This window comes from Mauremys mutica, chromosome 1 (genome assembly GCF_020497125.1).
Source record: "Mauremys mutica isolate MM-2020 ecotype Southern chromosome 1, ASM2049712v1, whole genome shotgun sequence".
Lineage (NCBI taxonomy): Eukaryota > Metazoa > Chordata > Testudines > Geoemydidae > Mauremys > Mauremys mutica.
This window is the reverse complement of record NC_059072.1, coordinates 83,044,491-83,059,098: the sequence shown is the minus strand read 5'-3', so window position 1 is coordinate 83,059,098 and position 14,608 is coordinate 83,044,491. Positions and strand designations below refer to the sequence as shown.

The following is a 14,608-nucleotide window of genomic DNA, read 5'->3' as shown; positions in this document are numbered from 1 at the left end:
GTTTGGGATCATTCCAGCTATTCCAGGGAAATTATTTTCCCCATTCTTCTCATGCTATTAAATGTCATGATGTTGCAAGTAACACTGGCCCCAGCTCAGAAAACATATAAACACTTGCTTAAGCCCAGTCCCTATTTAGGATAACATTAAAGCACAGGCTTAAAGTTGAGCCAATGATATAAACATGTTAGCAGAACTGTTTAAGTTAACTTAATTAAGTTTTGTACAGACAGGTGAGCATGTGAGAGATAAAAAGCAACAGATAAAATGCAGGTTTAGGAATAGTAGTCTCATGAAGGGAGGCAGATCTAGTGAGGCAAGGCTATGAGAGACTCTTGCATGGCACACACAATCATTAAACACATATGAATTAAGGGGACACTAGGGTTAATTTAATTTAAAAATTTAGACTTAGAGCATATGAAGTTTTACAGAACCTACGATCAACAGATCTAAGCACTCCCCTGCAGTGTTTGCCCTGCACTATTCTACTGGATTTGGAGTAGTATACAAGGCCTCCTGTGAAAATCACATTTGGTCCTTACTTGATAACCACCTTCATTACCATGGAAGGATTACACCTAAAAGACTAGCAACCATTTACCTCTGGGAAGAAAGTTCTAAGAGCAAAATGTTTGTAGTCGAGGAAGGGAACAGTTCCAAAACTATCCACCACATCTAATTGATCCATCTGTAGCTCTGCAAATCCTGAAATAACAACCCCCTGGAATGTTAGTTTTGATAACACAAAATTATCTTCTCAGCTTTCAATGTGACCCTGAAAAGGTGTTCTTAAAAACAGTTCTAAGACTTGATGCATTATTTTTCTAGTTGAATCTCTGGGGGATGGAAAACATTGATTGGATGCAGTTTTTTTTATCTTCAATTTTGCTGAAGTAAATTGTTACACGGAATGCTATTAGCTTCTAGAATTAGCTCCTACTGCACACCAACATTAACAAGAAATTCTAATATTCACATTCCAAACTATTCTATTTCTGTTTAATGAAGCCTATGAAACAAAATATTTAAAAAATGTGAGTCTCTTCATGGCACTTTAATTTCAGAAATGATATATTTATTAAACAAAAGAAAGCTGTGCAGACCTACCATCACGTATTTTTTTCCGAATTTCACATTCTAACAGTTCAATTTGTTGACTCAGTTTACGGGTTAACTGTTTGGATTTGTACCTAGTTACTATGATTGCCACTAAAAAAAATTGAAAGAAAATTGTATTAGATATTTAATATAGAAATAACATGAACAAATCTGCTTTATATACCAATACTAACAATAAAATGAAAATGAGTGTAAGAAAAAAAGGATCTCTAGTAACATTCTTCTGTATTAATTATTATTATTATTAATTTCCATTTCAGTAGCACAGAGGAGTCCTAGTCATGGACCAGGCCTCAGGAGTAAAGCCCTGTAACTGCACCTGCTCTGTACTCCTGACACCTTAACAAACCAGTGAGGCTTCCTGACAGACCACTCTGTCTGACTAGTTGAGGAAGCCAGCAGGCCAGTTCTTAAACTCTGGAGCAGCAGTAGCTCACTGGCTGCTCAACACATAGGCCCACTGATTCTCTGCCTCATCTTTTGCCACAACCTGCTCCTCCACAGATCCAGCCCAGACATTGCCCTGTACCCAGCCTTGTTACTGTCCTGTCCCATCCTTGCTCCTGCCTCAGAAACAGCCCTGTTCCTGCCTTCCCTGACATCTGGTAAGTTGGATCCGACCCCCAGCACTGACTCCTGACTCCAACTCTGTCTCAACCCTAGTCTCTGGCATTCGGACTCTGACTTGGGTTCTGACCTTCGGCCCTGGTTACTGATTATAATCCTTTCTCAACCAAGCGGCTTTGGCTTTCAGACTCCGACGACCAGGCCTGCTTCCCGTTCTGAATACTAGGCCTGACTCCTGCTCTGACAACTAGGCTCGACTGCTTAAAACACAGTCCGCTGACAATAGTATCCCATTGTGCAAGGCACTCTTTAATAACACACTCCTTTTATTTAGATCTCAGAATTATCAGGCTGACTTTCTTTTAACAGATAACACACTCAAATCTGCATGCTAAGCAGCAGCATCTGACAGACGGTGGAATAAAACTCTTCAAACTTGACTGATTTTACAAGCAAGAGAAATATTTTAAGTTGTCATGTACATTTCCAAATTGCTTAGTTAACACTTGTGAGAGAGGAGAGGCATTGACAAGGGTAGCAGTAAAGGCTGAGACATGCCTCTCACTACAAAACATGATGGAGTAAAAATATGGCAGAATTAAAATAATGAAAAGAATGGGTGAGAAATAAACACCTGACCAAACTAACTACAATTAATTAAACTCATGAATCATCTAAAATGGGATGATCACAACCATTGTTTGATGATAAGCAACTGTGCTGGAGACACTCACCCTTGGGGAGCTTTGTTTTGACAACTGGGAAGGTGCTAACTTGTGATGTAGGAATGTAGGCTCAGATCACCAGAGGTATATAGCCATCCAACTCCCACTGATTTCAATGGGAATTAGGCACCTAAAGACATTTGAGGATCTGGGCTATAGTTCCTAGATCTTGCATGGCCACATGGTGCATTTCCTGGAAGAACTGGGTACTGAAACAGCCTTGTTACATCTTATAGTCTGTGATGATGAACTTTACCACCAGAGCAAAATAATCTACCTAGCTGTTCCCAACTGAACCTGGGAAAAATATCAGACTTTCTGTGATCATCCTGGACAATCCCAAATACTTTTAAGGTATACACAGTAATTATCTCTTTCAGCAAATCAAATTACAGGGTAATGCATAACAGTACTTACCAACAATTACACCCAGTAATAAGATAGGGAGCAAAGACAGAACATACAAATACTTGTGCGATGATTTCTTTTGAACTTCCTGTGAAAAGTTTCCTACTGTAACCTAATGGAAAAATAGACAGCTGTATTAGTGGAATGTAGCTACTCTAGTCCATGTTTGCAGAAGATCATGTTCAGTGGATAAAGCAGCTGGTCTCTTCAGCTGAAGTGATGAACCCTGACTAGGTAAATCATTGGGAAGGAAGAAGCAGTTTGGAAAAACATATATGAACTGATCTAAACATAACATTTACCATATCTTATGTTAAACCAAAAGAACAAAACTGTGCTGTGTGAAAAATGTAAAACTACCGACAATAAACCAAACGCTGCCATCACTTATATTTCAGGCTAGCCACATTGAAATTAATGTGGTGTAAGCAAAGGCAGATTTTGGCCTCAAACCAGCCAAATATCTGCACTCCCCAGAGTCACTGCAAACAAAAATGTCATTTTCAAGAGAGTAAAAACAAGTTTTCACAGACAAAAACTGCTCTTTTCACTACAGATGTCTACCCTGATTAGCAGAAAGACAAATGTAAGGCTCAAGTCAACACCAAAGAAAAACAACATTTCTGGTAGAGGCCTTGCACCGAACCTAGGTCATTTCCTTTCCCTTACCTAGGCTCACACCTCTGTAGCCCAGCCCCTGGATTACCTCCCCACCCTCCATGGGGAATTACTTCAGCCAATGGAGCTTCACAGTTACAACCAACCACACCCTGAAGGTGGCACAGATGGCACAGCTGCAAAGCATGCATCCTTCCCTCTTCTGCATTGGTTCTGCTCCAGGGAGGTTGAGAGGAGCAGCACTTAGTCCCTTGAACTCCTCATAAGACACTGTGATAGCTCACAGGTCTTGAAGTTTTCATATAGCTTTTCAGCTACACATGGACAAATCTTGCAAGTTCACCTAAACCTGAGCATGAGTAGCATCACAGCAAGACAACTTGGCTGTGAAATATTTTAGGTAAGATATGTTATAATGCTATTTCACTCTTTAATTATAAAGGAGATCCATGATCAGCTAATTAACATCGTAGGACCTATTTTATAAGCATAAAAACCAAACAATGTTAAATCACTACAGAAAGAATTTTTACTCACCCAAACTTTCACAGTGGATAACTCAATCTTGCCTTCTTTTTTCTTTTTGCCTTTGCACAGTATAGTAGTATGATCTCGGGTTTCGGTAATATTTTGAACGCTGAAGATGATACGTTCCAAAGTCATATTATTCATCATGTGAGTGAGAGTAACGCTAATCTCATTTTCAGAAATATTTAAGGTGTCTTTTTTTTTCTGAAGAGAACAAATTTGAAACGGGAAACTATTATTAAATGTGGTAAAACTTAAAACTATCATATGTGAATTTTTGTTTGATTTTTTTAAAAACTTACATATAATTTTAATTCCAGATGTGGGTCCATCTCAGTATGCAGTTGATAGTCAATAAATATAGGGTCAGGACAATATTTTAATTCAAAACAAGGTATAAGGACATTTTCCAGTTTTAGTGACACAGTAACATTTTTAAACTCTTTTGAAAGGCTAACATCTGGTGTTAGGAAACTACATGGAGAAGTACTTCCAGGACATCCAGAGACCTAGGAAAAAAACAGCAAAACTCTCAGTGCTGAAGTACTCCATGCTACATACAGTAAGAAACTGAGGCACTCAAGTAGCACTTTAAAATCCTGCTGACATCACATGGGAAACTGATAAACCTTCTATTTAAGAGAAATACTTTGTGTACTATATCTGAAGTAGTTTCTGTATTGGTCATTTATGTTCTTTTAAGCACCAATCATAGCACCAGCCATGCACGCTTCTAAGGCTGTATCTACGTTGGTGATGGAGAGTGTTGCTGGAATGCAAGGCCTTTCAGGAAGCGAAGAAACAGAAAAATCGGAGGGAGAATCCTTAGAACTTTAAGGCCTTGGAGAACTATGCATGGGAATTAACTATTTTAGACCCTGACTGCAAATATTTAAACACATACATCATTTTATGATATGAGTAGTCCCATTTAATTCAATGGGACTACTCACATGAGTAAAGTTAAGCATGTGCTTAAGCTTTTGAAAGAGCTTAAGAACAAAAATGATTCCTTTAAAAACACATATTTTGTTATTGCAAAGGAGTTCAAGACTTACAGTAAATTTTAATCTCTGGTCATCTGAAATAATGACACTGTCTGTCACATTAAAATTTCTCCCAGAGAGGGTTATTTTGCGACCACCACTATAAAAAAAAATTGAGGGGTTAATGTTAGTTTTTCCCCACAAATAAATACATATCTTGTTTTTCCTGTTTACATTTAAAATGTTTTATTCAAGAAGGAACTACTAGCCACAGTGTATAATGGTTTGCCTTGGTAACAGTAGATAAAATAAAAACAAGTTGCAGGGCTAGGTAAATTTATATGACTAATTTTTCAGTTATACAAAGTTACACTGAAAGTACTTTCAGAGATAAGATATAGTTACATGCCTGTTTCATGGTGCAAATCCTGTTTGCTCACGAGAGATCCAATGCAAGCCCCAAATGATCTAATAATCTATAGGTATATATTACTTCTCAGTTAGTCATACATTTTCTTCCATTCAAGTAGCTACAATGAATTTGCTTGTATTAACCAAAATTGTGCTCACTAAGGGCTAGCGCCAGAGCATAAGCCAAAGATCTACCTTGAGCAAGGAGCATCACATTGTTTTGCTGCTCCTGGAGCAACCTAGGACTATGCACAATTCCCATTGTCTTTTAGTAGGAGTTGAGGGTGTAGAGCACCTCACAGGAAGCATCTAGCACTTTGGCCCAAAGACAAGTCAGTGGGAGCATGTCATACATATTACGCAAGGAAGTGGAATTTTCATTTTATGTTCAGTTCACTTCTTTTTTTAAAAAGATACTTTTAACATCAAGGAGAAACTCTGCAGCTAGTCTTGAAGGGGAAATCCACAATGTATGGCCAAAATAAATTATGGGGGAAAATCAAAATATGTTTGTGGTATCCTGGCACTTTCATTCCAGAACTCAGTTTAGTACCAAGGTTTATTTTTCATTTCCTATTAAGGAGCGTTAAAAATAGTTTTGTACTTTTCCACAAATGTATCTTTTTTTTTTTCAGTTACAGTGATCATCTTTGCACATGAAATATTGCCCAGTTCAATTAATTGGGCTAAATTCTTCCTTGCCATACACCCAAATGGGTTATAGCGGTGATTAACTGGATTATTAGATCAGAACCTTATCTTGTGTAAATGAGTACAGCTTCACTGAAATCCAATACAGGTATCCCAATTTATACCAGTCGAGGACCTGGCAGCCAGTTAAGTTTTCTAATATTAACATAATATAAAACAAAAAACAAAAACAAGGATTACCTGGCCCAAGCGATGTTTGGCTGTATTTTAGTACATGATGGCTCAGAGACATAATATACTGTGATTGGTGGTGAACATTTACGCCCATTGGCCTTTATGTGTACACTCTTGGCCTCTTTGCGTCTAGGTGGGAGAGAGAATCTCACGTGTGTGTCATTTAACACCTTGCTGACTTGTATGCTGGAGGAGAAAGAAAAACAGTGAAGATGTTTTTGCAGCATTTTAACTAGGTCAGAGACTCTAGCTGTGACTCTAGAGCAGTGGTCTCCAAACTTTTCTGATCCTGCTCCCCTATCAGTAAAAAATTTTGAGCATGCATCCTTGCTGCGCCGCAGGGCTGGCTCTACCATTTTTGCCGCTCCAAGCAAAAAAAAAAGAGGGTGCTCAGACTCCTGCCCGAACTGCCAAAGCGGCGCTCCTCCTGCCATGCACCATAGAGCCCCAAGTGAAGATCCTGTAGAATCCCTTGGTCTGATCATGCAATGCAGTCCAAGTAGCACTAAACAAACTGACAGAAGCCCCAATCATCTCTCCATGTTACTGCAGGCAGGCCATAAACTGAAGAGACGGAGAGAGGAGAAAAGACTCCCAGAAAGAAGTTACTCACCTTGTGCAGTAATGATGGTTCTTTGAGATGTGTGTCCCTATGGGTGCTCCACTGTAGGTGTGTCTGAGTCCTTGCGCTGCTGGTTGGAGAACTTTTGTAGCTGTCCACCTGCCTGCACATGTGCTGCTCCTCACCTGCCACGAGGCTAGCCAGTATGTGTGGGCGACCCTCCTCAGTTCCTTCTCTACCACAGAGTCAATGACAAAAACTCCAAAGTAGAGGGGAGGAGGGTGGGTCATGGAGCACCCATAGGGACATACATCTCGAAGAACCATCATTACTGCACCAGGTGAGTAACCTCTTCCTCTTCTTCTTCAAGTAGAATCCCTATGGGTGCTCCACTGTAGGTGACTCCTGAGCAATGCCCACCACTGGAGGCAGGAACTTTTGGAGTCAAGACTGATATGGATGATAACACAGTAGCACCAAATTTGGCATCTGCAGCTGAATCCCCCAGGATGGCATAGTGTTCTGCAAAGGTATGTGCAGATTCCCAGGTCGCTGCTCTGCAGATTTCTGATATAGGGATACCCTTGGAGAAGGCAACCAATGAGGAGATCGACCTTGTAGAATGCATGCATATTACAGGGTAAGGTGTTACAATGAGCAATTGGTAACAGAGTATAATACAGCCCAAGACCCACTCGGAGAGTCTCTGAGCTGAAATCGCTGTACCTTTTGATCTATCTACAACGGTGAGGAAGAGTCTCGAAGATTTTCTGAAGGTTCTTGTCCTGTCCAAATAGAAGGCCAAAGCTCTCCTCACATCAAGCATATGAAGAATGGCTTCCCTATTATACTGATGAGGTTTGGGATAAAAGGTTGGAAGCTGAATAAGCTGATTTACGTGGAATGCAGAAGTCACCTTGGGAGTGAACTCTGGATGTGGTCTAAAGCATGACCTTGGGGATGCGCCATTGGAGCTGCTATTTCCCCTATCCTTCTTGAAGAAGTGATGGCTATGAGGAACGCTGTCTTCATGGAAAGGTGAGTTAATGAGCAAGTGGCCATAGGCTCAAATGGCAGTATACCTAGTACTTTTAGCACTAGGTTGAGATCCCATTGAGGAATGGGAAGTGTAGGTTGTGAGAAGAAGTTCATTATGCCCTTAAGAAACTTCTTTGTAGTTGGATGGGAGAAGACCAAGTAATCTTCTACCTGTTGGTGGAAGGTTGCAACTGCTGCTAAATGGACCTTTAGTGAACTAACGGAGAGTCACAATTTCTTGAAAGCCAACAGGTAGTCCAGGATTACCAGTAGGGAAGCTGTATAATGGGTGACGCCTTTAGGTTGGTACCATACCTGGAATCTTTTCCATTTTTGCAAATAGATACGACGAGTAGTTCCTTTACTACTGTGTAACAGCATGTCCTGTACCTCCTCAAAGCAAGGTGTCTCCATGTGCTGGCACCAGGAAGGAGCCATGCTTTGAGCTGGAAAACCCACAGATTGGGATGGAGAGTGCATCTCTCATTCTGCAACAGGAAATAAGGTGTGATTGGAAGAGTCATCGGTGGATATAATGACAGCTGTGACAGGTAAGGGTACCATGTCTGTCTGGGCCATGTAGGAGCCACGTGGGAGCAATCAGCATGATGTTTCCTTTTTCTCGAGGAGCTGTAGGCAATGTCTGGCTATAATTTGGGGGATGGATTGTACTGTCTCTATCAACGAGGAGAGACTATGGAATCTGTGATGTGAGAGGAGAGCCTTCACCTGAACAGAATCAAGGTTGGCTCCTATGAATTCTAGCCTCTGTACATGTGTTAAGGTCTATAGGCCCAGATTCAGAAACAGATCCAGTGTGGTCTGGGTGATTCATTGGGCCTCTGTGAAGGACCGTGCCCTGAGAAAGCAGTGATCCAGGTAAGGATAAATCAGGATGCCCTGAGAGTGTCAGTGGGCGGCCACTACCAAAAGGACCTTGGAGAATACCTAGGAGTCGATGAGAGGCTAAATGGGAGTACTCTGTACTAGTAGTGGTCCTGGCCCAGCATGAATCTGAGGTAATGTCTGAGACTCAGTATGACAGAAATGTGGAAGTAGGCATCTTGAAAGTCAAAGGCTGAGAACCCATCTCCTTTATCTAATGCTGGAATAATCATTGATAGGATAACCATCTTGAATTTCTGTGCTTTGATGTATTTGTTGAGCGCTCTGAGGTTCAGTATGGGTCTCCAACCTCTCTTTTTCTTTGGTATCAGGAAGTAGCGAGAGTAGAAGCCTTTGCCTCTGAGATGTATGGGCACAGGTTCTATGGCTCCTATGCTGAGGAGATGGTTTACCTCTAGATGTAGTAGACTCTCAAGAGAAGGGTCCCTGAAGAGGAACAGGGAAGGGTGTTTGGAAAGGGGGTGGGAGGAGAAATGAATGGCATATCCATTCTGGACGATCTCCAGCACCCACTTCTCAGAGGTTATCTGTTCTCATGTGCTGTGGAATGGGGAGATGGAATGATCTCGGAAGGGATGGGCGAGGTTTTACAGTTTGAGATAGCGAGGAGAGTGTTCTATGGGCACCTCAATCAACCCGTCAAAATTGCCACTTCAAAGTGGAGGGCTGAGATAAAGTCAGTTGGGGTCCTGATTACTTTCACCTGGGGAACCTCGGCTTCTTCCTCTGCGGCTCATAAGATCTTTGTGATGAGTACTGAGATGCATATTGCGCTGATTGGGGCTTGAATGGTGGCAGAAGACTGTACTTTCTTTTATAGATGGGAGTAAAGATCCCAAGGGATTGAAGAGTCGTCTAAGAATCCTTCAGTGTGTGGAGAGACATGTCAGTCTTCTCTGCAAATAACTTTGTTTTCTCAAAAGGAAGATCCTCTACTGTGGTTTGGACTTCTCTAAGGAAGCCGGACAAATGAAGCCACAAAGCCCATCTCATCACAACAGCCGTGGAAATTGATCATGCTGCTATGTCAGCCACATCTAACACAGACTGGAGGGACATCTTAGCCACCTGGTGGCCCTTGTTAATTACGGTTTTGAGAGTCAGGGAGTGGGTCAATAAAGGAACAGAGTTTTGTGTAGTTCTGGTAGTCATATTGTGCTAACAAGGCTTGGTAGTTTGCCACATGGAACTGAAGGGTGGCAGATGAGTACACTTGCCTACCAAACAGATCTAAACGTTTCTGGTCCCATTCATAAGGAGTGAACTTAAACTGGTGCTATCAGACCTTAGCGTTAATGGCATCCACAATGATGGAATTGGGAGGCGAGTGGGGAAAAAAGAAATTCTGTGTCCTTTGCCAGCACGTAATATTTTTTATCCACCCTTTTCCCCATTGGCGGGACAGATGTTGGGGTCTGCCATATGACTCTGGATGGGTCTGGTATGGCCTCATTAATCGGGAGGGCCACTCTGGAGGAGGTGGAAGAATGTAAGATGTCCACCAGTTTGTGATAGGATTTTGTCACTTCTTCTTGTAATGGTATTTGTAGGGCTTCTGCCACCTTCTGTGACAAGTCCTGGAATAACTTGAAATCATCCATCATCAATGGCAGTGGGGGTGAGGGGGTGGATCACCATCTCATCTGGTGAGGACGATGAGAGATGGGCTTGGGAGTGACTTCTTCTTCCACCTCTGTCTCAATTTTTTCCCCTTGTCCTGGGGGTTCAGAAGCCCTCCAAGCCACAACTGAAGAAGGGTGTCTCCTTGCTTGTTGGTATGCCATGCTGGAGGCATGGAAGGTTTGCTGCCTCTGAGCCTGTCAAGAGTCCCAGTATGGCCATTATGGTGGGTAGGGGCCCGGCAGCTGGTAGCATGAATGGCCAAACCAGGGAGGCAGTGGATCAGGTGGGCGATACGCCTGATGCCCATAGTGAAATTGGACCCAGTATGGCAAGTGAGAAGAGCATGAGGAACCCACGTCTTCTTTCTCAGTTTCCAACTCCAATGATAATGGTGGTGCATTGCAAGGAGACCTCAGTGAACCCGGGGCTCTGAGTGAGCTAGGGACCTGGGCTCCAGTACTAAGTAAGTGTGAATCCAGTGCGTTGGACACCAAAAGATCCATCACACACCAGAAATCAGGCAGTGCTGATGGTGTCAGTACTGGCAGTGGTTGTCAGTGCCGAGCAGCTTGCACTGATGGAGTCAGGGATATGGACCTGGTCACAATGTCCGTCGGTGCCACGTGCACTGAAGTCAGTACTGGTGCAGATGTCTGTACTGATGGAGTCTTCCCCAGGGTGGAACTTCTGTGTCTTTCACATTTCTGCAGTACCAGTGCTTCTTTGCCCATGCCCATTGGGTCCTTGAGCAGTCCAACTTGTTCTGTTGGCTTGGTACCATGCGTTCCCTGGGTACCAGTTTTAGCCAGCTTCTGTGCCATTGGTACTGATTATACTGATGGAGCCAGGGATTGTTTTTGGCTTGATGGGCTCGCTACGGGGACTCACAAACCTCTTAGTGGTCCTGTGAGTGGCTAATCACTCTGGGTTCACTTCCCTATAACACAGAAAATTGCATTGAGACTTCCCGCTGGGATTCTGGGGGCTGAAGGGCTGACTCCATGAGCAGGAGTTTAAGCCTTAACTCTTTCTTTCCTGGACCTGGGCTTCAGTTGTTGGGGCACAAGTTACAGTTTTGTGGAATGTGCTTTTCCCCCAGGCAATGTCTATCTGGTATAGATTCCTTGCAACTGAGGCACTTTTTAAAGCATGGAGAGGGTCCCCCCCAAACAAATTTGATAGGAGGCAAACCCTTTCTTCTTCATTTTTCTTTCTTCTTATACTTTTTTTTTAGGCAAGGCCAAATAAAATGCAAACAAGGAAACAAAGAAAAAATGGCTTCAAGGAAGCTAAAATTAGCACATCTAAAGGGAGTTGTTAATCCATGAAAGGACTGCTTTAGCTCTGTCTCTAGCAAAGGGTGGTGGAGAAGGAACTGAGGAAGGTCACCCATACATGCTGGCTAGCATCATGGCAGGCAAGGAGCGACACATGCGCAGGCAGGACGGACTGCTACTAAAGTTCTCTGATCAGCAGCACAGGGACGCAGACACACCTACAGTGAAGCACCCATAGGGATACTACTTGAAGAAGAAGGGGTAGGAGGAGAAGGCAGATAGTCAGCTGAATGAAGTAGCTGTGTGCCACAAACACTGCATTCTGGCTATTTGATGAAGTTGTGTAAAGCCATGTCAGGTTTCCATTGCACAATTAGTGTGCAACTCTCTGTGCCTCTGAAGTGACTCTTCAAGATTGAATATCATTAATCGAGGATAATCTAGTCTATTTCACTAAGGGTTACACTGTGCAATTCTTATTCACATTGGTGAACAGGCACTTACACAAACAGTCCCACTGAGCACTGCACAGTCTATGCACTCAGTTGTCACAGAAGTCTCCAGTACCGGCAGAGTTCTGAAGCATGGTTGGGATTTGTTGGGGTGGGTCAAAACATGGCTGAGGTATTCCTATGCCCCAACTATTTTCTGCCTGCTGCAAAGCCCAGAGGGGCAATGGCACCTGAGTGTGAGATAGGGAAGCCTTCAGAACATCCCTTACTACCAAGGGCTGAACCAGGATCACTCTGGCAGCTCCAGGATCCAGAATCAGATGTGCCCCTCCCACCTACCCACATCATCCCTTGGGCTGTGCACTAATGCAGGGCTGTATTTCCTCCATTGTTTTCAGTGGGAGTTGAGAGCCAGAGCACCTTACCGGATGTGTTCAGCACCTGGCTAATTAACGGGTCATTGATGTAAATAATGGGCCACATTTTACCCTTGACTCTAAGTCAATGAGAGCTGTATACTTGCCTGTGCATCTAAAGGCAAAATTTAGCTCTGGGGTATGTGTGTAATTTTCACTGTACTTAAAATATAAACATAAATATTTGTATTATTTTGGACTCACTTGTCTTGTTTGCAGCTACTGGTTCCAGTCAACACCACTGTAATGTTTGATGCTTCTGTAAAGTTTGCTCCTTTGATTATCACGTCTCTTCTACCTAACACTGATATCCATAAAGGTTCTATGGAAATATTGCAGATAGGCTATTGGAAACAAAAAAAAACCTGGTTAAAAAAACAAGCTATTGAAAAAAATGAACATTGAGCTTATGCATTTAAAATATTTTTAAATGAATCAGAATTCATCTTTCTTGTTAATTTTAACATATTTGAATCTGATCCTGAGAGGTGCTGAACAAGCCACAACTCCTTTTCAGGTCTTCTAATTTTAGCAATGTTAACGTTTGCATTTCTACTGAAATAAAACTACCACCAGGAAGTGCAATCTAACATACTGATAGATATGTATCACAGAAATCAACTTTAAAATGCAGCTTTATATGTTACTGTTCCACAATTCAGAAAAAGCACAACCTGAAACAATACCTATGATCAGAGAAACAAACTGTAACTCTAGCCAATGTCTTGAAAACGGTATGGCTGGCTAGATTTCTAGAATGAAAAGACAAGAAACAGGATAAAGTTGGTTCACTGGACGCTTTTTAAAGCCATACACAGGTTTTTGAATACTATATAGCCACATTTCAAGGGAAAGTAATTTACATGTGCATCTTCCTGTGCATAAAAATGACACTATGTGTGGTGATGTCCCAATAGATAGCCAGTAATGTTTTAAAGAAACATGGCCAATTTTAATAGTCACATTTCTTTCTGGACTTCTTATTTTTACTTATGATTGTTAAAAAAATAACATGTTATTTCAGTTTGTTCATTTGGTGCATTTGACACCAGAGTGTGTGTAGTTGGTTTAGCTCTTTCCACTGTATTATAATCAGTTAGTCAGTTTCCTCTGTGCGCATTATTCACGCAACAGGGGTGAGAAAAAAATATCTAAAAATATAGGAAGGTCTGATTCTAAAACCACAAATTGGTTGGGGCCTTCAAGGGTAAATTATTTTTAACTATTTTTTAAAAGCTAGTTACATTACAAGTTAAAAACGACCCTTTAGGATTTCGAGTTTTGTGATTATCCAGATTTTTAATGAGTTTGTTTGTGGGCAGACCCATTGACACACTCCCTTGCCCGGTTTTGAGCTTGGTTCAGCATGGCTGCTGAAATATCAAAAGCTTCTCCCATGTGTTCTCCAGCTCATTTTATGCATGTATGTCAAGAAAACATTGCTAATTTATTCTGTGAGAGCACACTGTGTTCATCATGATTTGCTGCTTTTCCTCTCTACTCTCAGAGCAGTGTCATTCACACCAGTGTTTCCTCTAATTTTTTACAGGCATGTGCAGAATGAAGTTTGTTATGTACACCAAAATGAAAGAGATGAATTTTGTTATGCGCACCCCTTCATATTGGTGCACATAACAAAATTCATGCGGTGGGGGTGGGGCTGAGGGATTTGAAGTGTGGAAAGGGGCTCAGGGCTGGGGCAGAGGGTTGGGGTGGGGGGTGGAGGCGAGGGCTCTGGCTGGGGGTGAAGGCTCTGGCCTGGGGCCGGGGATGAGGGGTTTAGGGTACAGGAGGGAGCTCAGGGCTGTGGCAGAGGGTTGGGGTTTGGGGGACGTGAGGGCTCTGGCTGGGGGTGCAAGCTCTGAGGTGGGGCTGGGGATGAGGGGTTCAGGATGCAGGAGTGGGCTCAGGGCTGGGGCAGAGGGTTGGGTGTAGGGGGTGAGGGCTCCGGCTAGGGTTGAAGGCTCTGGGGTGGGGTTGGGGATGAAGGGTTTGGGAGGGGGATCAGTGCTGGGGCAGAGGGCTGGGGTGCAGGCTCTGGGGTAGGGCCAGGGATGAGGGGTTTGGGGTGCAGGCTGCCCAGA

The 14,608-nt window shown here is 42.7% G+C and overlaps 1 protein-coding gene across 1 annotated transcript in view; it reads right to left on the bottom strand.

Annotated features, from left to right (window-relative positions):
- Positions 1–14,608, bottom strand: part of PLXNC1 (plexin C1) — an 86,116-nt gene that overhangs the window by 37,302 nt on the left and 34,206 nt on the right. Inside the window, exons 10-16 of the mRNA XM_045000887.1 lie at positions 12,729–12,868; positions 6,257–6,436; positions 5,027–5,114; positions 4,271–4,477; positions 2,832–2,934; positions 1,111–1,212; positions 605–708 (exon numbers count right to left, since the gene is read on the bottom strand). Coding sequence (XP_044856822.1) covers positions 605–708; positions 1,111–1,212; positions 2,832–2,934; positions 4,271–4,477; positions 5,027–5,114; positions 6,257–6,436; positions 12,729–12,868 — 924 coding nt within the window. The remainder of the gene's footprint in view (positions 1–604; positions 709–1,110; positions 1,213–2,831; positions 2,935–4,270; positions 4,478–5,026; positions 5,115–6,256; positions 6,437–12,728; positions 12,869–14,608) is intronic.